Raw genomic sequence first — 23,673 nt, 5'->3', positions numbered from 1 at the left:
TGCTATAATGATGACCACATATAGCCCTCAGCGTATCCTCCACAACACCTGCATAATGGACTTACAGAGGCAAAGCATGGTAAAGGGGGGGGGAGACGGCTCCTGCATTGGCTTGTTTGTGTCGGTATTGATGAAGATAAAAACAGCAGAAAACAAAAGCAAATCTCATATTTGACCATATCTGCCTGCAGCTGTTGAACACATTAAATGCTTTCTCTCTCTCTCTCTTTCTCTCTCTCTCTCTCCTTTTCTTTCTCCCACATGCGCGCGCCTGCACACGCGCGCACACGTCCCCCACGCAGCCGGGCGCGCACACGCAACCTGCTAGCCAGTGCGCTGCACAGGAGCCCCTGACACTACCCCCGTGCCTACCCGTGATCGCTGCCTGGCGTCTCTGCCGCTCCACTGGATGTTTGCGCAGAGGACACCTGCCTCCGACGGTGACTGCACCGATCCCCGCTGCACAAGCTCGTTTTCACCTCTTAACTTTTGCAACGTGTGCTGGGATTTTTCTTTTTTTTAATTTTTTTTTTTTTTTTTTTTTTTTTTTCTGCTTGCACCTGTTCCAAGACTATGCTTCAATCAGGTGAAAAAACCCTGTAGAGCCAAGCGTTTGACTCCCAACTTGGGGCTTGATGGCACGGTTATTTGTAACAGGTCTGGAAAGTTGCGCTGCGCCAAGGAGCATGGGCGCAAACTTTAGAAGCTTTTTATAATCGAGAGACAGTTTTTAGAATGAAGGCAGGTGAGTCACCCCTCGCGTGAGAGACGCGCAGAGCTCCGCGGCTCACCGGGTACTGGAAAGAAAAGGCGACACGGAAGAAGTCGTGATCTGTGGTTTGGATTGCGATACGGAGAACGGAGGAAACGGACCGATGAGACAACATGGGTAAGTAAGTGGAGGGATGTCTCATTCTGAAACAGTTGCCGCCAGAGGCTGGAGAGACAGAGAGCCTGCAAATCAGCAGTATTATTAGTTGAGCGCACTTGTGGTGCTTACAAAAACAATATGGGTTGCTTTTAGATTCTGGCGCAGCTGTGAGTGTGTGGATGTTCAGAAAATTTCACTAGATCTTTCGCGGCTTATTCCTGCGCAGCAAGCTTACATCTCCAGTCTTTCAGAGCAGTACTTTTACCCTACTCTCTGCAAATATTTCTTTAGATTCTTGAGAATATTTGAATTGAACACCTCAGGAAGGTTTTCCATCTCTATCCACGAATTTTTTTTTTTTTTACAAAGCAAATACTGCAGGCGGGAGTGTTCATGCTACTGAATATCAAGGAGTGGAGAGAGACAATAATACTCTCACCTTTATGATGTGGAAGTGATGTAGCCCAGAATCTGATTCAGTCTGTATGGATGCCAGCGCGCAATGATGAGTGGAGCCTGGATAATAGACAATTAGCCTGTCTGTCAGATAACGTCGCTGTTAATGAAGCAGCACTAACAAGTTTATTCATACAATCTCAAGCTGGCTTTAAATGGCCGAAATTTGGTGGAGTGTGTCCGTTTTCTTTGGCCTCCCCCTCACCTCCCCCCCTGTCTCACCCTTCAAAGCTCTGGCATGTTTTGACTCCGTTCTATTTCTTCTACCTCCCCTCTTCTCCTGACAGCTCTGAGCACCTACAATCTCATCCCACACTGCCTATCACCTCCTCCATTTTACTGACTGTGGGTGCTCCAAAGCTAAATTCACCGCTCAGCCTCACAAACCTCACAAACCCACACTTCTCTTCAGTGTTTTAGGGCATTTGCGTTCCGCAGCTTCAGTCAATTTTTGCGCATTGTTTGGGCTCAAACGAACTGCAAGTGTTCAGAACTGTGACGGAATATGTGATGAAACGAGGCTGTCACTTTCAGGCGGTCTGAAGCTGTTTTGATTGATAATGTCAGGATTTTTCAATGTCCTTGCTTTCAGTGCAACTTGTGTTGTTGTTGAATATCAGTGAAGGACTATTATTCATATGTTGGCACGCGCACGCACGCACGCGCGCATACACTTGGAACAGGGCATGTTTGACAGGAGGTGAGGTGTAGGGAGAACCGTTTGAGTTGTTTTTAAACTGCACCCCTGTGATTCATTCTGTTTGTCTTGACTTCTCACTTGTTGGATTTATGTTGCTGTTTCGTTTTATTTTTAGTCTATTTTTCATTTCCACATTTGCTGAAAATATGACAGAGGCTGGAGGGATATGCTGCCCACACATCCGTGAGGATCTGTGGGATTTTCCCAAATAATGAGCAGCTTAGTGCAACTAATTAGCACATACCATTACAATTTTAATTATCTCATCGCAATCACTAACCCAAAATAAGTGGTTGCATTTGTTTGAATATCACTTCTAAATGAAGCTATCTCACAGTATCCATCCAATCCTCATCCATCGCCTTGTTTTCCACAAATGGTAAAGAAAAGTTTATACTGTGTTCAAGATGAAAAACAAAGAAAATCCTCACATTTGAGAGAGTGAAACTACAAAATATTTGTCATTTTTACTTGATAAATGACTGAAATGATCATCAAAATTGATGCCAACATATTTTAACTGACTGACTAAGTGTTTCAAAATGACAACCAATTAGTATCAAACGTGTAACAACATTAATACTTTTAAATTAATGACTGATAAGGAGGAACATTTGAATAACAAGCCAAGTCTTGATGAATTTGATCAAATTCTCATTGTGCGCCATGGTAACCGAATGGTTACAGCGCGTACCACATAATAGCAACGTGCCTGGTTCAACTCCGGCTTGACACCTTGTTGCATGTCATACCTGTCTCTCTCTCCCCTTGTTCCCTGTCTGCTTCTCCACTATCAGCTCTCCATTAAAGCCAAAAAAGAGCAAAAACATATCTTAAAAAAAAAAAAAAATCTCATTGTGAACAACACAGGGGCCCGAAGGTCTCCTGTCTAACTGAACTGCTGTAGGCAAAGTGCCTGCAACAGGGCAACTCTGCTCAAATTGCCCTCAGTTTATTCAATAATCCATCAGTTTATTGGTACACACAGAGATAGTAATTGGTCCATGGGGCAAATTTCTGGAAAACATAAGTTGAGTTTGAAGTTGAAAAAAAACCAAAAAAACCTGTGGACACATTTTTTCCATTCCACGTCTTCAAGCTTCTAATAGTTTAGGTCATTACAGTATCAACTGTTATTCACAGGTTTGCCTTTGGCACAAAACCACTAACTTTTCCTCCAACTTCAAGAACATATGGAATTTAAGACGGTAGGTGTAGATCTAATTTCTCAGTTCTATGAATTAATCATCACATTGTTAAACTGCCGAATTTGAATATAATTGAATAAATGCTTTTAGCTGAAAGACAAGGCATCTATATCCTACAGATTAAAGCAGTAACACAACATGTTGCTGTAAACTAACACTTCTTCCAGAGCTCAGTATGATATGATGACATATTAACAGCTATGCAACAAAGAAGAAGAAACTAACTTCGAACAGTCTAAATGGCTGCAGCTGTAGCTGCTTTTGAAATAGCTGAAGCCATCAATAAGTATTGTTCTGTCAGCGTGAGGCATGTTTCCTCATTCTGAGCCTGACAGAAAGCCCCCATCAGGCATTTTTCTGCAGCACTGTAGTAACGTTCAGTTCACCACTACCTACACACGCCATCCACAGCATATCACATCTAACTAGTTTCTTCTACCTCTAGGTCATTCATTTGAGTTTTTTGTCCCTGAGTGTTGGACTATTGTGATTGGCAACACCTCTCTGAGTTTTTTTAAAAAAAATTTTATTCACTTCACATTTTTTATTTTCCTTGAAGTTTTGAAATATCTGTGAAAGATTTCCCCCAACAATGTGTCCTGCTTATTGAACTCAAGCAGTGAAATATGGGCAGAGACACAAAACTGAGAACAAACTCTGGCAGTAAGCACGGGGAGCTGAGCTTGCACCAAAAAAAAAAAAGACTCTGCAACAATAACCACATTGTGTTGTGTATTTTGTCAGTAAAGCACACTACAGCCTATATGTTTGGCTGTCATGGTTTTATTTATTTGATAATGTTGGCTTCCTTTCTTAAAAAATGCTTTGTTTTTGGAAAACAAGTCCATCCTAAATGAAGAAATAGATAATTTGTCAGTACCTTCCAAAACAACCATTGCAGTACAATTGTTACAAAAATTCATGTGTTTGTTTCGTGTTCTATTACCTCTGCAGACATAGTTTTGTTAAGTTTAGGTAACTAAAACTACTTGGTTAAGATTTGGAAAATACCATAGTCATAGTTAAAAGAAACCAACACTGACTGTTGGTAGGAGACAAGATGCAAACCACAGTCTCTGGTGTTAAAGTCAGTTGTTTAGATCCCCTGAAAACCTGGTATCAAATTTTTTGTATGTCTCTGTAACATTATGTTTTAAAGCAACAATCAAAGTTTAAGTCCTTATCCTTGGATATTATTTAGTAAGACCTATAACACTCAAAAATTCAGCCTACTACTTCATTTGGACTGTGTTGGTACAGTTTGATCAGACTTGATTGACAGCGGCCTGGCAACATAAGCAAACAACCCCACAACTGTCATCATATTTCGATTCAAATATTGCTAAATCCTAATTGGGTGCACAGAAGTAGGTGACATCACCTTTTTCAAGCAGAACCGTGCCCATTTCAACCCAGTGAGAGAGTCTAGACAAAAGCACGGATACAGAAATCTCTCTGTGAAATAATCAAATTGTTGCCAAACTTTGGCAGAAAAATGTAAGTTCATGCAGGAGCCCATCACTCATAGTAAGAAGCAGATTTAGAAATTAGGTTTCAGGGCCTTTAAACAAATGACCAATACTGTCATTTTTCTGTTGAGAACAGGCCGTAAAGTACAAAGCTCCACAAGGGACATGGAGACAAATAGAGGAAGGAGAAAGACATTTTAAAAAAGATCCATTTGTGGAAATGATGCTTTTATTTGCAAGGATTTGTGCCAAAAGTCCTATTGTTGTTTCTACTGCTGGTGCAAAGTAATGGTTTTGTGAAAGAATGCAAAAGATATTTATTTTATTTCCTCCCTTCCAGGAGCTCTACAGCACAATGATAAAGATAAGAATCCAAAGTTCAAATAACTAATATGCTATAGTCGATTTCTCAAAGTGAAGTGAGCCAGTTCCAGTATATACAGCAGAAGTGTCTTAATTGATTCTCATGAGCATTGGAACAACTAACCGCTGGCCTAAAGTGCTGAATTATGATTAAATATAAATATTGCTTTTCATACTCCTGAATGAAGGACGTAACCCGCAAAACTTCTGACCTTTACTGATTACTAGCATACCACACACACACACACTCATCATCCATGATGTCAACTCTTCAGCCTTTACAGCAGGCTCAGCTCAAAGTGGCCAGCTTAAACCTTTCAGTTTGTGCTGATCTTTTGACCTCAGCACTCATATCGATCAACACGGCTCTCTGCCTCTTTGCACAGATTTCTAAACCAATAACATGCTTGTGTGTGTGTGTGTCTGTGTGAGTCCTAAGCAGCAGCCAGCATCAGTACAGATCCTGATATGTTGGATATTACAGGGTGAGAAACATCATCAAGGATGTCTCTCATCCTAACCATCGACTTTTCACCCTCCTCCCATCCAGCAAGTGTTACAGGAGCTTCTGCGCTCGCACCAGTAGGCTCAGAAAGAGCTTCTACCCTGAGGCTGTGACCCTGCTGAGCTCCACACCACCAGTCTAATAGCATCATTGCACTCATTACTGCACTGTGTAAAATACTTTAACGAACATGTAATTTGCACTGTTCATATTTTGCACAGTCTGATCCGCTACGCTGTTCAGATAATGTTACTGTACATATAACCAACTGTACATATGCTGTTTATACTCTGGATACCAAATGCTGTTAATACTGTAACCTTACATTTTCACTCTGTTCTCTAATTCTTTCCACCTCTGTATATACATATTTAAAATATTTACATATATAATATTTGTATATTTTAACTGTCCACAGTCCATCACTGGACATACACTATTGGAAGATATATCATCACGTACTTTCCTGCACTCATCTGTAAATAATATTGTTTTTTTTGCACTTCTGGTTGGATGCTAACTGCATTTCATCGGCTTTGTACTCGTACACTGCACAGTGATAACATAGTTGAATCTAATCTACCCCAATCTAATCTAATCTATAGGCCTGTGAAGAGTTCAAACTGTCACTTTTTGACAGGCTGAGTCTAGATGTTACTCGCTGGCGGTGTAAAGGTTGAAGACCTAATGATGTCTGATTTTCTGGGTGCAACTATCAGAGAAGCAAACAACCTGATACAGCCCATTGCTGTATGAATCAGTTACATACAGTATCAGTCAAAAGTTTGGACACACCTATTCACTTGAATGAGGAAGTGTGTCCAAACTTTTCACTGGTACTGTATTCTTGAAAATAAAATCAAACAAGTGAAAGGTTTTACCTGAGGCAGACCTCACTCTAACCAGACTGTACTTCTTAAATGTTTTCTGATTTAATAGTTTCACAGTTCAATTGTTCTTTAAGGGAAAAATCCTTTTCATATATCTTTATAGCCAAGGAATTAAACTACTGCCAATGTCTAAGAAAGATAAGGAGTAAAGTAGCTGGATAACACTTATATCAAGGCAAGAATAAAAAAAGAAAAGAAAAAGAAATCTGTACACTTTCTTTAATTTAATTATCTTGTGCTGCAGTTTTTTGATCATTCTTGGGTCTTCATCAGGCACAAACATCATGTCAGATCATACCACCGAATTAATTAAATAGAATATAGAATAGAATAGATTCATTAAGTTTTAATGTGAATATGAAACAAGATTCCACTCTTGCCTTGACACCTTTTTGGGAGAACCATAACTTAATTATTTTGCATGAGAAGTTGTGATTTATTTTTTATTAAACAGAAGGCTACGCAGACATGGTTCAACTGATGTATGACCACTGGATATTCATAAGGCTCAGAGTAACTCAAATATCAGGCTGCTCTATGGCTGAGAGAACGCTGTAGGCACCAGACCAGAATGGATTTTGCTGAAGTGCCTCTAAAAAGTCACTTTTCCAAGTGGACTTCCATCCAGCACTTCTCATTAAGACCGCCTTTTCCACAGTGGACAGCTTTCATGGTCACACAAAACCTGCTGATGTGAAAACGCTGACATGCAAAATGACCCATTAGACTTTTTAAAGGTCTCCCTCCCTGCAGATTATATCATACACCCTTGACAAGCAGAGTAAGTGGTTACATAGGCTGTAAAAGGTTGTGCTTTCTATGAGACAACATTGTTGTTTGTTGTTTTCTACAATTTGTTGGGCAGCTTCACTTAAAAGGTCAGCCAGTCAGCTAGAGTAGTGTTCTAAATTGTCTCCAATGGAGCTGAAATGATAAATTGATTAATCAATTAGCTGACAGGTAGGAGATTAATTGACAGTTTTGATAATCTGTTGTTTATTTCTCATATAAAAATGCCAAACATGCTTTTGTCCTAGCTCCTGAGATGTGAGGATTTTTAAGCTTTTCTCTGTTTTATGCTATTTTAAATTGAATGTCTGTTGTTTTTGCACTGTTGGTTGAAAAGAAACAAGCAGTTCAAACTCATCATCTTGGGTTCACCTTTGGAACTATTACCTGACAAGGAGTTAACAATTAATCAATGAATTAAAAAAAAGTCATTAATTAATTATGAAAATCACTAGTTGTAGCCATGTGTGTGTTTAACCTGACTTGTAATCAGTAGTGTGCTTACAGGACTGGTGTTGTTGATAACAAGAAAAAATGAGCTTTAGGATGGATTAGGATGATGGTGGGACCCTCCCATGCTGTAAAATTACTCAGTTCCATCTCCTCTGTCTTTTTAAGTTATTTGAATTTTTGAAATTTCAGCTCAATAGCTAGTGGTGTAGAAACCTGTTACTACTTCACACCAGAAAGTCAAATCAAATATAATAGGAAGCTTTACCATGAGCCCACCCTGCTGTAAGTCAGAGTTTGCCTTTCAGCCAGATGACAAGCAAAGCAGGACACTGGAAGTGTTGCTGGTTGTTCAGTAGCTGAAAAGTCTTTACAGCAGTCCAGAGGATGAAATTTATGTCAGGATGTTCCACACATTTTACAGCAGACTGTCTGTTTAACGAGACTCAGTACACCGCAGGATTTTCAACTTTTTCATCTTCAATTTTTGGATGAAATTTTAAAACATGCGCACTTGTAAACATTGTTTCTTTCTGTTACTCAGCTAAAGGAGTATATTTGTGCTAAAGCTAAGCTAGCGACCTCTGGCAACATTTGAAAAAACAAAACAAAACAACTTTTACTTTATTAGGAAACTTAGACATGATCTTACCATTCTGAAACATCCTTTTGAAGTCTAAACTGTGCAACTGCATGTTCTTCCCCTTCATGATCAGACTCCAGTTCATAGACCGCTATATACTATCTTGCGTCTCCAGCTGAAGCCATTACACCATATTCCAACTGGCTAGGGGTGAAGGTGGGGGCCACGCGTCAAGCCAATCGGAGTAGATGGTCATTGATAATACAGATTTTATGTAAATAGCTTCTGAAACAGCCAACTGGAGGACAGGGGGGATTCTGGGCTGTAAGATGAGATGGATTTAGAGAAATATAAAAAATGTTTGGTGAATAAAATGTCACAGATATGTTTAAAATAGATTGAGTGTTTATAAAAAATAGTCAAAAAAGGCCATAATGCCAGATCTTCAACCAGGAACATGAATCTCAATTTACTAAATGATGTATGGGATAATACTCTCAGCCTCTGTGTCAGTTACAATCATATAACTTGAAAGGTATTAACCTCCTTAAACCATGGCCACTTGCCAAGAAAATACCATATGTCCTCAGTTCAAAAATTCTCTTTGTTCATTTACTAATGTAACACATTTTAATGTAATTTTTCTGTTAAATCTCATGTAATGTAATTTCTGGCTCTCAGCTTGTGTTGCTAGGCAACAACTAGCTCAATAGGAAGGAATATATTTTACAAGGCTAAGCTGAAGTTTTAAAATCTGGACATTTTTTTTTAAAGTTTAAAGAATTTCATTGACTGCTCTAAAATCTTAAACATACTCAACCAACAAGAGAACAGAACAGCGTCAGATCCTGCTACATGGTATGCTTGAGACTTTCAGCGGAGATAACTTTGTGGGGCTGTCTCACACACACAGGCTGCCTCTCTCTTTCCACCTCCCTCTATCTGTCACACACACAGACTTGTTAGCTCTCTACAGCTGTCTCTCTCTTCCTGTCACACTCTAATATGCGGCTTCTCCAATTTTATTTATTTATTTATTTATTTTTCTGTGGGGTTTTGGTTAAATTTCTTCCTTCCTCTCCTCTGCAGCTGTCCCTCAGACCAGCAAGCTTCCAACATCACTGTTGCTAACTTGGCTGGTTTTTAAAAGTCCTCTCTTTCCTCCTCCTACCATTTGTTGATTTGGATGGATTCACACAAATATCACATTCGAAAATAAATTTGCGTGGTTCCCACTGTGAAGCTATTTATGTATTTCATTTCATTAGCTACACAAATAACAATCTTTATCTGGGCTTCACTGTTGCTGTCTTTACCTTGAGTTTAATACTGGCACATTAATTAAACACCTGCATCAAACATCTGCCAGCCAATCAGAATTGAGATTTCTCAGTGGCCATGCTATAAATGAGAATGATTAACACTTCAATCAATAGACATGGCGACCAGCACTACTGCACTGTACTTACAGTGAGAAGTTGATATACGTTACAGGCAGTTTCTCTTGTGGATAAAGAAGAATTCTATATACCGTTTGTTGCTAATCCCATTGATCTGAAATGTTAATGCTTAGACTTAGCAAATCAATACAGCTAATCATGGCATTAGGTCTTGGAGTGGTAATAATTTAGGCCTTTCTCTTTTTCCTATAAAAGCCAGCAGGCAAAGCTAGAGCAATCCGTCTATCTCCATTCTCCTCTTTTCGCTGTTATGCTTGAGTAGGTCATGTACTCACTAGACCTCACTCACTACATCCTTCACAAATCTGGACAGAATAACTGAGCTAACAAAATTGACTGCTCATTTCATCTAAATTTTTAATTGATGCTGTCCCATTTAAGCTGTACTTTGCCATTTCTGGTATGATATTAACCAGCTAAGCTTTATTTTTCCATATATCTTGTTCTAGTTGCAAGATAGATACAATATAGTATATTTAAGAGTGGCTGCTCCTCCTATCCCTGCATGTACCACTGTATGCGCAGCTCCAGAAGTAGTAAAATAAGCTTTTATCATAAATCAGCCATTTTAGACAGCTTCATGCTTTTGCTGTAAGTTGAAATTACAGCTGACTCCAATTTTCAAATTAATGGGCATAAAATAATGGGTTTTAAGTGTGTAAAAGGTACTTCATTTCAATATTGTAATGCCAGCGTGTCCAATTAATCACCGTTGCATGATGGGCCCTGCGACTGGTAATATGTCACATACTTCTGTGCCCTGAAAGTATTTTTAATTTTATGTGCCTTAAATCTGAGTGAACACACTCAATAATGTAATATATCACACATACTGTAGTGCCCTAGAATTCTGCTTGCCTAAGCTCGATCACACATCACACATTTTAAAACCCTTGGCTCCTGTGTCAGAGAAGAAGACAGTTAGGGAGGGAAGGGAAAGCAGGATGTGGAATTGGAGCATATACCAGGCCCATACCTGAAGCTTTAAAGTCTGTAAAAAATACATAATATTATACATAATAATGACATTTATTGCTATATTTAAGTTCTCTAGCTTTTTGATCAGTCTTTCCCTACTAATCATATGAATGCTCCATATCTATATATCTCAATGTATAATGAGGTGATAGGAGAAGAAAAAGGGCTGAGAAAACCATTTACACAATGAAATATCGACTTTATATAAATATATAAAGTCTTATGTCCTCCAAAGTAAAAAAAAAAAAAGAAAGCACTATGTAATGAATACAATATGTCCATATCTACGAAGTTGATTCCACTTTTGTGCCAGTTTGTAATCTTGACAAGCTTCCATAAAGACAACACACCCTTCCTTTTAATGTGTATAACCTATGGTACAGTAGACCATTTAATAAGAAATATATTTATATTTTTTATACATTATAAATATATTTTGTTTTCTTGCACACTTTTCATTTCTTTGAAGTGCTTCAGCGTGCGGCCTTCGCACTGTTGGCCAACCCACTCGGGCACTCTGGGTAATAGCCTTTGCATCAGTGCTCAGAGCACCGTGCATTCAAATGAAATATCAACTTGTCGCACCGCCAAGGAAGACGACAGCTGACTCCGCGAGGCCTGCCAGAATCCACTCTGTCCTCAAGGGGGGAAGGAGTCTCATTTTTATGGGATTTCATAAAGGTTGCCATTGGAGCCTGACCTTAAGTGAGGTAATTGGGGAAAAGATATATTTTAGGAGCTAATATAATAACTTTTGCTGTTTGCTGCATTTGAAAGCCCATTTTAGTTGACGTTGAACATTATATTCTAACTTCAGCAAACCACTCCCAGTGGTGAGATGTTGAGCCCAGGGGGAAACAGGAGCACAGAGCTTGTTCTTTAATTGATATTTATTGCTTGCAATTGCATCTTTATCAGTTGCAAATTGTGTTGAAGTATTACTCGTTGCAGACAATAAAAGAAACAGCAATGTGTTCTAGTTTGCTTCAAGGCACAAGTACCCTGGCAATACACTGGATTTTACCAATGAGAATTAAAAGTTGAATCTGTTGCAAAAGTTGTAATAACAAAATCTAAACCTAATAAAAGTTAAAAGTGGATTTGATTTTTTTTTTTTTTTTTTTTTTATATTGCAGCCTTAATTTTAAATTCAACCTTAGCTAAAGATTAAACAGAGATACATCAGGGAGATGGCAGCAAACCTTTTGTTGGCCAAATATTCATTCACCTTTCACTGCTATTCATACTTAGAAGAAGGGGAAAAAAGAACAGACTTGAAGGTTCTTAGGAATAGATTTAGTGTGTGTGATAATTATACCAATGTGTATTTATGTATTGTTGTACTAAAAGTTGTTCAACTCTTCAAGATTTAACTAGCACAAGATATAAAATCTCTGAAAACCCTCTGGCTCTGATTGGTCATGCTGTACTAAGAAGAGAGACTCAGGTAAACAGATGTATGTAGCTTATTGCGTGAGATCAAATCTCCTCTGAGGGGGAACAGATTTCATAGCGATGCCTGCATGAACTGAGATGTTATTTATAGTTCAAGTTCACTTATGTCTTCTTCTCTCCATAATGACATATAGAGATTTTGAATAATTCTGCCTGTTTTTTTATTTATGATGATGCCAAGACACACGTTTTCCCTCTAATATAACATTTCAAGTTTCTCACAATAACGTTAATTGTAACTAAGAAGTACTTAAGTGTAGCAGTGTATGTTAACGTATACATGCATGTACATGCAATTGGGCATCTTTGTGTACATTTTTAATATATAATGAGAACATGATGTTGTGTTGAGTATTTGGCTTTTTTATTCCTCCCCTTTTGTCTTTTTTTGTTCTCATTAGCTTCCTAACAGAGACAGAGTCTATCTTAAAGCTTGCTTTTACTCCAGTTTGTCTTTGAAGTATTGCTAGTGTGTTGCTGCCAAGAAACTAGAGTGTGAGGTCCTAAAGTTCTTACAGCACTTGATGCATGAAACAAGAAAAAAACAACAACAAAAAAAATAAAAACCTGAGTGATATCTGAAAATAATACCACATTGAATGATTGGGTAATTAATCTGCCCTAAAGTGAAAGTCTCTCTCCAATCTGCTCTGTAAAGCCTCCCATGGGAGCCTGATGTACACATGTCCAGTGGGTTTTTATTACTCTTCTGTCTACGCAGAAATCCATGTTGAACCAATGAGTGCTAATTAAAGATGCTGTCATGCAGAGGCGTCAATGAGCCAGTGGCTGAATGTTGTGGCTTTCTATCACATTGTACAGCCTGGGGTTTTCTACCATCTGAAATATGTCTAAATCCCCCTCTTCGGGTTTACAGCAGACTCTTCTAAATGCTCCAATGGGATTATCATTTAGGGAAAACTGATGACTGTGTATAGTGCTGTGGATGCCAGTTTACAGATCACCTAATGGAGGTGATGGAAGTGCATCTAGCGGTGCATCTATTGCTTGGAGGACTCCAGAGATTTATTTATAGCACACACTTTCACATAGCGTGTCATTTCCACTGATTCTCATTTACACACTATCACGATACCTCGATTAGTTCCTCTATTGCTTTACTTCCTTCTGCTGGTCTACTTTTTTCACTTTTCCATATTAATGACAATCTAGCAATATTTTACATTCTACCTATTCTTGTATGTAGTAGAAATCTGCAAACCAATTTCATTGACATTTGGTGCAAAATTAGGCCATGTGATTGTTTTTTAATATGCTGAGGTCCAGGATTTTTTTTTAAACCTTTACAACAGTGACAGATGAGCATTTCTGACAATTATACTGCTACTATATCAACTACAACACTGACTCAAAAGAAAATAATCTGTATATATCCCATGATTGTCCACTACTAATGCTGATCCAGATGCAGACCAATAATTTTTTGACATCTGCTATTACTAAAATAACAAATTTATAGGGTTGTGCAGCCTCTGGCAAGGTATGTGCTCACTGAGTGCTTTTTAGTGATCTCAAGGTAATTGTCATTAGAGCAGAAGACTGTGCAATGGTATGCTCTAGTGCACAGGAACTTACAATTAAGTTACCACCTGCATCTTCCATTTATGCAATTCCAATAAATTTGAACTATAAGCCCAAACCAAGCCATATATCAAATTGTGAATTGTGCTTACTGTTTCACCCCTACAATTTATCTATTGTCTCAATGCTGCAAGGAAGAAGTCTCAATGACAAGGACTGCTGAACCCTGTTTGCAAATTTCAAAATAAAACATCAATTTTGAAATTGTATAAGAAGTATGTGAAATTCAGTCACTCAAAATAAACCTGCCCGTGCTGAGATATATAGTTTTGTATATGATATAGTTTATGATTAATGCATATTTTGTGGTACAGTGCATGTTTGATACCTATTTTAGAATGAATGAGTCTGTGGTTGTGCATCTATTGCTTGTGTCACGAATCCCACTAACTCTTATTTATTTTCATCTGGTTTTTGTTCTCATGCCATTTCACTAACTCTACTGTTATTTCAGATCCTGCCACTCCCTTTTACCATGCAATCACCTCATTCCTTTCACCTGGTTTTCCCTGTCCATCTTCTCGCTTGCAGCTCATTGCCTCATTAGTCCCTCAGTATAAATACCAGTCCGCTTCCCTTTGTTCTCCACCAAATTGTCTTGTGTGTTTCATCAAACTATCCAGCATTCTTTGTTCCTGTATTTTCCTGACCTTCCTGTTTTGACCTTGCTTTCTGAACCTTGGATTCCCTACCTGCCCCTTGTCGGATTTGTTTGCCTGAGTGACTGTTTTCACCTTGCCTGTTGAATGAGTAAACTGAACTCTCCTTTTAACTTTGTCTGTCTCCTTGTCCTGCTTTTGGGTTCAAACCTGCCACTACCAGTGGATGTTACAGCTCGGAGGTCTCCAGAGGTTTATTTATAGCACACATTTTCACATAGTGTGTCATTTCCACTGATTGTCACTCACTATCACAATACCTCATTTAGTTCCTATACTGGTTTACTTCCTTCTGCTGGTCTACTTTTTGCACTTTTCCATATTAATGACAAATCTAGCAATATTTTACATTCTTCACTGCTATTTTTTAATAACATTAAACAAAAAAATTTAGCACTTTAGCAAATATTTTATTGCCTGTCTGTTTAGTAGTTAGCAGGATATAGCAAAAATCTATAAACTAATTTCATTGATATTTGGTGCAAAATTAGGCCATGTGTCAATGGAACAAATGACTGTTTTTAAAAAAAATAGATTCAGATCCAGAATTTAAAAAAAAACAAACTTTTACAACAGTGACAGATGAGCATTTTTGCCAATTATACTACTACTATATGAATTACAACACTGACTCAATCCCATGTTTGTCTATCATTGATGCTGATCCAGATGTAGATCCATCATTTTTTGACATCTTGTATTACTAAAATAACATTTATAGGGTTGTGCAGCTTCTGTCGAGGTATGTGCTCTCTGAGTGCTTTTTAGTGGTCTCAAGGTAATTGTCATTAGAGCAGAAGGCTGTACAATGGTATGCTCTAGCGCACAGGAGCTACTAATTTCCAATTAAGTTACCACCTGCAACTTCCATTTATGCAACTCCAATAAATTAGAACTGTAAGCCCCAAACTGAGCCGTGTATCAAACTGTGTATTGTGCTTACTGTTCCACCCCTACCATTTATTGTCGCATTGCTGCAAGGATGAAGTCTCAAAGAAGTATATTAAATTCAGTCACTCCTAAAATGTCATTTTCAACAGGTGAAAGTCCTTTTTTGTGTGTACTTGTTCTTGTTTGGTAATTTCATGGCTTAAAACAAACCTGTCTGTACCGAGATATACAGTATAGTATATTTATAGTTGGTGATTAATGCAGATCATGTGGGACAGTGAATGTTTGCTATCTATTTTAGCAAATATATTAGCAATCTATTTTAAATTGTCACAGTGGCATTTGACACTCCCGTAAGTTGTGTTATAATGATGCATAATAATGTGCTCTGTATACTTTATGGCAGCTAACGGAGGAATAAAACAGTTGAGGAATAAAACAGTTGAAGAATAAAACATTTTTTAGTTACAGTAGCAGTTTAGCAGGTTAGCACACAGAAATGACTAGTCATTCTCTGTACATACAATACTTCTGTCCTGGAGCTTTGGTACACATTAAAGCTGCATATTAAAGCTTATAATGAACATTTACAATTTCATTTAGTAGACACTTTTATCCAAAGTGATGTACATCTGAGAGCTGATGCAACACAAGCAGGGATCTAGTCAGGAGAGTAAGTAACACGAGTAAGTGCCATAAAGCTAAGTTTGAGTCCGATAGGATGTAAATGCCAACAGGCGGTGCACAGAGGCAATGCATAGAGTTCATAGATTGCATAGAAGCAGATTTTTTTTTTTTTTTTGTATTTTTGTTTTTTCTCTTACTTCAGTCCATCAAGTACAGAGGTGTTCGTGAAAGAGCTGGGTCTTTAGTTTTTTCTTTAAGATTGAGAAGGACTCTGCAAACCAGAGTTTGGTAACTCGTTCCACCACTGGGGTACTACAATTACAAGAGGCATCACACTGCACTTAATATGCTGTTCATATACAGCTTTCTGAAGAAAGAAAATATATAAATGTGAATATAAAGTGATTACAGTGCAGATAATGTGCAAATCTAGGACTTGAATTGTCAATTCACCCAATTTTTTGTCATCATTATAGTCTCCCTCTGTCTATTTGTATTTAATGTCAGCCTGTCTATCCACACCATTCCGGAAAGCAATGCGTCTCTTCAGAACTTGTCTACACAGACTTGCACATTCTACCTAATATGATGCATTTCTGTTTTTGTATTCAAGTCATTCACTTGCTGTCATTTTATAAACCTTGTCCAAAGTCAAACAGTAACTTATGCATATAGTACAAAATAAATCACAGCATTTGGGGTGTGTGTATTCTTGTACTTCTGTTTTTGTGAGGACCAATTTGGGTATTAGACCTCGAGAGTGAAGACATTTTTGGAAAGTGAGGGCATTTTGTTCAGCACTGAATTCAAAGGACTGTTGGAGGTCAAGTCATGTTTAATGGCTGAGGTTAGAATTAGGTTTAGGTTTAACTTAGGACAATTGTTGAGGTCAGCTGTTTAGTAATAATAGGAATAAGGTAAGGGGCTAGAGAATGCATTGTGTCAATAAGGGTCCTCACAGCTGTAGAAGTAAAAATAAGTGTGTGCATATGTGTTGTACACGTTGTCCCTCTACAGTTCTGCAGGCAGCAAACATCATTCAGCTGTTAATAAGTTATATTTAAGTATGTTTTAATTAGTGCTAATGCTTAATCATATGAAATATGATTTCCTTGTTCTGCCAGTATGCATTTTCAGCCCGTTCTCACTCCCAACTTCAACCCAACCCCTCCCAACTACATCACATATCGAACCTTGGTCAGGACCCCATGGCATCACTTTTTAACGCACTGGGTACCACTTCAGTGTTATTTTTCAACATGCAGGGTAGTCCGATACTCTTCTGTTGAACTCCCACAATGTCTGAAATAGACGCCATGAGACCAATTAGGTCTATATAAGGTGACAAATTTCAGCCTGGTCGCCAGAATAAAACATTGTATGTTTGTGCAAACCACAGATTCGTTGAATATGTACATTTCAACACGTCAACACGTAATACAGAGCATAGTAATATTTCAACAATACGTATCATATTAACATTTCTGAAGTGACATACTTCACATGACATCTATATAAACTGACTTTCTTATTAGGAGGTGGAGGGGTTGGTGGATGGCTTGTAACGTTGTCGCCATTTTTATTTTATTTTTTATTTTAACCCAAACCATGATCTCTCCCTAACCTTAACCAAGTGATTTTTGTGCCTAAACCTAACCAGACCTTATCCACTGTGTTGTCACACCATAAAAAATAATTATTTTTTAACAGTGACTACTGTGATTCTTTGCTTTGAAAAATGATGCTAAAGGGGTACCCGGTGCATTAAAAAGTGACGCCACAGGGTCCTGACCAAGCTTCGACATGTGACGAGATGGGAGTGAGAACATGTTGGCATTTTCTCACATAGAGAAAAAATAGGTAAAGTTGTTCTTTATTTATGTAATTGTTTTGAGTTTTGAAAAAAGGATCAACTAAACATAAGATTAAACTGCCTGAACATGAAATTCAACCACCATCCAAAAATGTTTCAAAAATACAAAAATCTACTAGAAAAATAATATCTTACAATCAAGTACCTCACCACACCAGTCCCTAGAATGATTAATACTGTTGTAAAATTCACTTTTTGCAAAGTAAAATTTTTCCTCAATGTATTTTTAACCCCTAAAACTCTTCCTTAAGGAAATAGTCTCTCTCCTAATATCTCTCTCTCTCTCTCTCTCTATCACTCTCTCTCAATCTCTCTCTCTCTCGCTCTCTCTCTGAGTATAACACTCACACACACACAATTATAATCTTAGCGAATCAAAAAATGAGAGGTCTCTCACCATTCAAATTACAAACTCCATACCTGTGGCAACATTTACAACCACTAGATCTTGAATTCTCTCATAATATTTAAAGTATTAACAATCGTTAGATCCCTATTACTGCTTCTTGTCATCCCTGTCATCATCCACTTCCTACTCAGAAACACTGCCATTTCAGCCTGTCCAAACAAAATTAACACCCTCCCTCCTTCTATGCCTTTGTAGACTAACTCATTGTTAATTGTCAAATCTGTAGCCATTAACAGCAAAGCAGCTGACAGAAAATTGATCATGAAAGCAGAGAGGTGCTGAGGGAAGGTAAAAATACTTTTGAAAGCAGCATTGTCATGAAATATGAATATCCTTAATCTGAGCTATACTCAGAGTGAGACCAGAAGAGAGCCCTGGGTCAAGGATGTGTCCCTTGACATATAGTGCAATCGGAATGTATTAGGACAGCAATGTGTTGGCTCTGTACTGCAGCATGTAAAATTTGAAATCATACCAGACTAAAGGTTAAAGTGGTGACTGTCAGCTTTACTTGGAGGATGTTTACATTAGATGAAAAGTACAGGAATTGCTGTCCTTTTTACAGTGCTCCCCCAATGATAAGGGACAGAGTACAATTTGACCAGTTTACATAAACATAAAATTATGCCACTATCTTAAATAATTGGTTGCAAATCATTCACAGACCCCGTTCACAGCCCACAGACATCTGCAAACACTTATGGCAGGGTATCTTCCCTTGTGTGTGTCTTAAACACTAGTCAGGTGCTCATAGCCTTCAAAGCAGAACCTTTTTGACACAATGTAATTTATAGTGAGCAGGACAGGACCTAAAATAGACCCTTGAGGAACTCCTTAATAAGGTAAGGAGCTCAGGTCCTGAGTTACCCAATGTTATAGACTAGATCATACATGTGAGCAGGTAATTTGGGATGGAACATATCTGGTGTGGATGGGCATGGTGTCCCTGAAACCTTTTGTGCAAGAGTTTCACGCAAATTTGGTGGAGGAATCTGAAACATCTGTGAACAGGTCTCTAGGTCCTGGAAGCCTTACCCTTAACGGTTTTTGAGACTAGGGTGCTGACATTGCTCACATCCTCTTTTGTATTAAACTAGATATACTAGATATTCCAGTGAATGCAGGATTGTAAAACTTCTTGAAATGGGGAAAGGGTGAATCTAGACTGTCCACGAAAATGGAGATGGAGAGTGCTGATAACATAGGAGAGTAAGGAAAATCACAGCATGTCTCACCTTGAAGTAGAAAAGACTCCTGGTTATTCTTTGATAAAGTAAAAAATGCATCTGATTTCCATTTTCAAATTAACATAGAGGTCATAGGGGTCTTGCAAAAGTTGGCAAATCTTCCGAACTGTATGTGCAGGGCTTGTGCTATTACTGAGAAAACAGTGAATGATCTAAACTCCTTGGAGTTCTTGTTTTTTTTGTTTTTTTTTTACATTTCAGCAGTGAGTCTCTTGATATCTTAACCTTTAACAGATGTATAGAATCTTTGTCCAGATGCTCGCCATGCTTGAGAAGCCCATGTTCAGAATATTAATGTTTGAGAGACGCAGCCTTTCAGTTAAGTGCACTTTTGCAGAAACCAGTGTTATGACCCGTGATCATATGAGGACTAATAAAAAGGATGGTATGCAAAGTATAGATGGTAATTCTTGTTTTAGCTGCTTTAAGAACAAGAAGAACTAATAAAATCATCACCCACTGGTGAGAGATGTATAATTCTTCACTGTGTATAGCGAGGAGAAAGGACTTAAGGAAATGTAATACATTACACTTCCTATTTTTTCTCCTGAAGATCCCTGAGATTTTCATCTATTTTTTCCACTCATATGATTCAGCTCTTCTGGTAGCCATTTAACAAAGAACAAAAATTATTCTTCACATGGTAAACCTGTTGGGAAAAATGTGAATCCTTTTTTCTTCCAGAGGATACTGAATTTGTGTTCTTTCCATGGCTCATTTGTAAAAAATATCTAAAAAAAATGGCTTGATTTTCATAGCAATAATTTCTCTGTCTTTTATTCTCTTTTAGGTCCATTGCTGTCTGATAGACGAGTGACACACCTCCTCTTTCCTCTCCTCCTCCTCTTGCGGGCTCCTCTACTGTTCAGCTTTGGTGAGCGCACCTGCCCCAATAGCTGTCGATGTGAGGGGAAAACTGTCCATTGTGATTCATCTGGCTTCTTAGATGTTCCAGAAAACATTTCAGTAGGCTGCCAGGGCCTCTCTCTGCGCTACAATGAACTGCACACCCTGCTACCGTATCAATTTGCTCACCTCAGTCAGCTTCTCTGGATTTACTTGGACCACAATCAGATTTCAGCTGTTGACAGTCGAGCATTCCAGGGAGTCCGTAGGCTTAAAGAGCTAATACTGAGCTCCAACAAGATAACATCCCTGCACAATTCAACATTCCATGGAATTCCCAATCTCCGCAGTCTGGACTTGTCATACAACAAATTGGAAATCCTGCAACCAGGTCAATTCCATGGCCTACGAAAGCTGCAAAACCTACACCTACGCTCAAATGGTCTTTCCAACATCCCGATTCGAGCCTTCCTGGAATGCCGAAGTTTGGAGTTTCTGGATTTGGGCTACAATCGAATCAAGGCTCTTACACGCACCACCTTTTTGGGGCTACAGAAGCTGATGGAGTTGCATCTGGAGCACAACCAGTTCTCACGGATAAACTTTTTTCTGTTTCCACGCTTAGCCAACCTGAGATCACTCTATCTGCAGTGGAATCGCATTAGGGTGGTCAACCAGGGGCTTCCGTGGACTTGGTATACACTGCAGAAACTTGATCTGTCTGGAAATGAGATCCAGACCCTGGACCCAGCTGTGTTTCATTGCTTGCCCAACCTTCAAGTTCTCAACCTGGAATCCAACAAACTGTCCAATGTGTCTCAGGAGGCGGTGTCAGCATGGATCTCACTGACCTCCATCAGCCTTGCTGGGAACATGTGGGATTGTGGGACTGGCATATGTCCACTTGTGGCATGGTTGAGGAATTTTCGGGGCAGTAAAGACACCACCATGATTTGCAGCAGCCCAAAGTATCTCCAGGGAGAAAAAATTATGGAAGCCACAAGGAACCATGGTATTTGTGAGGAAACTGATTATGTTCTGACTGAAACACCTTCACCAATGTCAGACATAATTTCTGAAGCCACCACTGAACCAACCTTTGCCCCTACTAGCGGCTCTCCACCTATGCCACCAGCCAGCACCTTTGGTCCACTCCCACCATTCAGACCTCGACCTATTCCTCATCCTACCTTCCCAGGGCATATGAGCAAAGACCCAAGAGACTCAGTTGCTCGCACTCGACCAACCTACATACCACCCCCGGAGCTGGAACACATGACTCTGCACAAAGTGGTGGTGGGCAGCGTGGCCATCTTCTTCACCATGTCCCTAATCTTGACAATTATTTATGTGTTGTGGCGACGCTACCCAGGTGCAACCAGGTTGCTACAGCAGCGATCCATGGTAGGACGGAAGCGTCGCAAAAAGAGCCCAGAGCCAGAGCAGAACCTGAGCTCCCAGCTTCAAGAGTATTACATGAGCTACAACCCTGCTGCCACACCAGAAGCATTGGAGGTGCTAGGCAATGGCACTGGTTCCTGCACTTGCACAATTTCTGGCTCCAGGGAGTGTGAGGTATGATCCATCGCATCAGCCTAAAAATCAAAAATCAAAATCAAAATACAAAGGCTCATCAGAGAGGTAAATCCCTTATTAAGTATGCCCTGTAAAAAGACACTTTTGAATCACAGTTAAGCACCCTTGACTCTTCGTTCATGACACGCTTGACTTCAAATGTTCAATGTCTCCAATTATTCGGGTTTTTACTTTTACATTGAACCTTAAAGTGGAAAATCAAACTGTCTAATACAGGGGCAGCAAACCACAACATTAGTTATAACAATAAGGCAATAGAGAAATGTGTGTTGTCTGAGGTTAATTGAGTGTGGCTTTAATTACTTTTCTGTATCACAGTATTTATCTGTGTATTACTTGTTATCTAAATTCTTATTTCACAGCCACACCTTTTCATGTTATGTTGACTATAAGGGACCATGAATAATTGGACACTAACTATTTTGCAGACACCACTCCACATCAGCATTGCATGGCTCACATATATTAAGGTGCGTGTTTGGTGTGTGTGTTTGAGGGAGGGTGGGGTTTGGTAGTTGAGGATTGTGTGTGTGTGTGTGTGCTGGTACATGAATGTGCATGTAGGTGTATATGCAAATATAGATGGCCTGTGATGTGTCTATGGAACCTTTTTTCGCTGGGAATTTTTATTTTATTTTACTAAAATGCAAGCTTGTCCAAATTGCCATAACTCTATTCAGCTTGGTGTAAGACACAGTCTTATCAATTTTTACAAAATTGAGAGCAAGGGTGGATAAAGTGCTTTTCTATTGATTTGACAAAAGTTGCTTGAGAGGTTTTTAATACAATTAAATAGTGGAACTTGTTCATTACAAGTTTGAACATCCATTCTTGGTAACTGAGGTTTGTGATCTGCATGTTCTGTCTATAGATGCGCACTGTAACTGCTCTTCAATGTTAAACTGAGTTTCTCAGGAACAGCGCACACTTCCCCAGTTGTGTGGGGAGATTTATGGTAATCTGTACAGAGGCAAGGCAATACGGTAATCCCAAAGCTTATGATATGGCTTAAATGTGGATCCCTCTGCTGTGATAAGGAGTATATTTATAAACCAGGGTAATTACAATCACCCGCCTGAAAACTCAAAACTGCAGGTCGTCTTTGTTTGATCTCAGGAAGCACGCTTTCTTAATTTAGAAAATGCAGCCTTTTAAAAACAACACACCTATGACTCACAAATGGATCCATCCATATTTTAAAGGTTAATTAAACCATGTTGTTTGCTAAATATTTATTGACAAATGTGTCAAAAGTACTAAAAAAAAACAAAAAAACAAAAAAGGGTTATAATAACTCCTTAAATTGTAATTTCTCCTCTAGTCATAGTAAGTTAGCTTGCTTTGACTCAATTTTCACAACAGACTCAAAATTTATAATTCTGAAATCTATATTCTGAATTTTGGGTCCACAATTTCATTATCTCATTATTGTGAAATAACAGTATCATACAAAAGGCAGTAAGAAAAAGATTTGAAACCTATGAAATCAACAGTAATGATTCCTTGAGATATTATGGATTTACTGAAACCTGACTGTATAGTGTAGAATACAGTGTATTGTTATAGAGTGTACATATTGTACAAGGCAAATCATTATTGTTACTGTTTTTCCTTTACTGTAGTAAAAAAAAGTTAAGTTAAAAAGTAAAGTATTCAGCAAGGACAATTGATTACATATAGCACAGTATATATTTTTTGGTGTGATCTGTAAGCATTACTGCAAAGTGAAGGTCAAATAAACATAAA

General features: G+C 38.6%; 1 protein-coding gene across 1 annotated transcript in view; it reads left to right on the top strand.

The window, feature by feature from the left end:
- The first annotated feature begins 216 nt into the window (after positions 1-216).
- lrrtm4l1 (leucine rich repeat transmembrane neuronal 4 like 1) overlaps positions 217-23,673 on the top strand; it is a 49,490-nt gene continuing 26,033 nt past the window's right edge. Inside the window, exons 1-2 of the mRNA XM_044333376.1 lie at positions 217-889; positions 20,276-21,906. Of these exons, the coding sequence (XP_044189311.1) occupies positions 886-889; positions 20,276-21,906 (1,635 nt within the window). The 5' untranslated portion in view covers positions 217-885. The remainder of the gene's footprint in view (positions 890-20,275; positions 21,907-23,673) is intronic.

The sequence above is a fragment of the Thunnus albacares genome, chromosome 18, assembly GCF_914725855.1.
Source record: "Thunnus albacares chromosome 18, fThuAlb1.1, whole genome shotgun sequence".
Taxonomy (NCBI): Eukaryota; Metazoa; Chordata; class Actinopteri; order Scombriformes; family Scombridae; genus Thunnus; species Thunnus albacares.
This window is presented reverse-complemented; position numbering and strand designations above follow the sequence as displayed.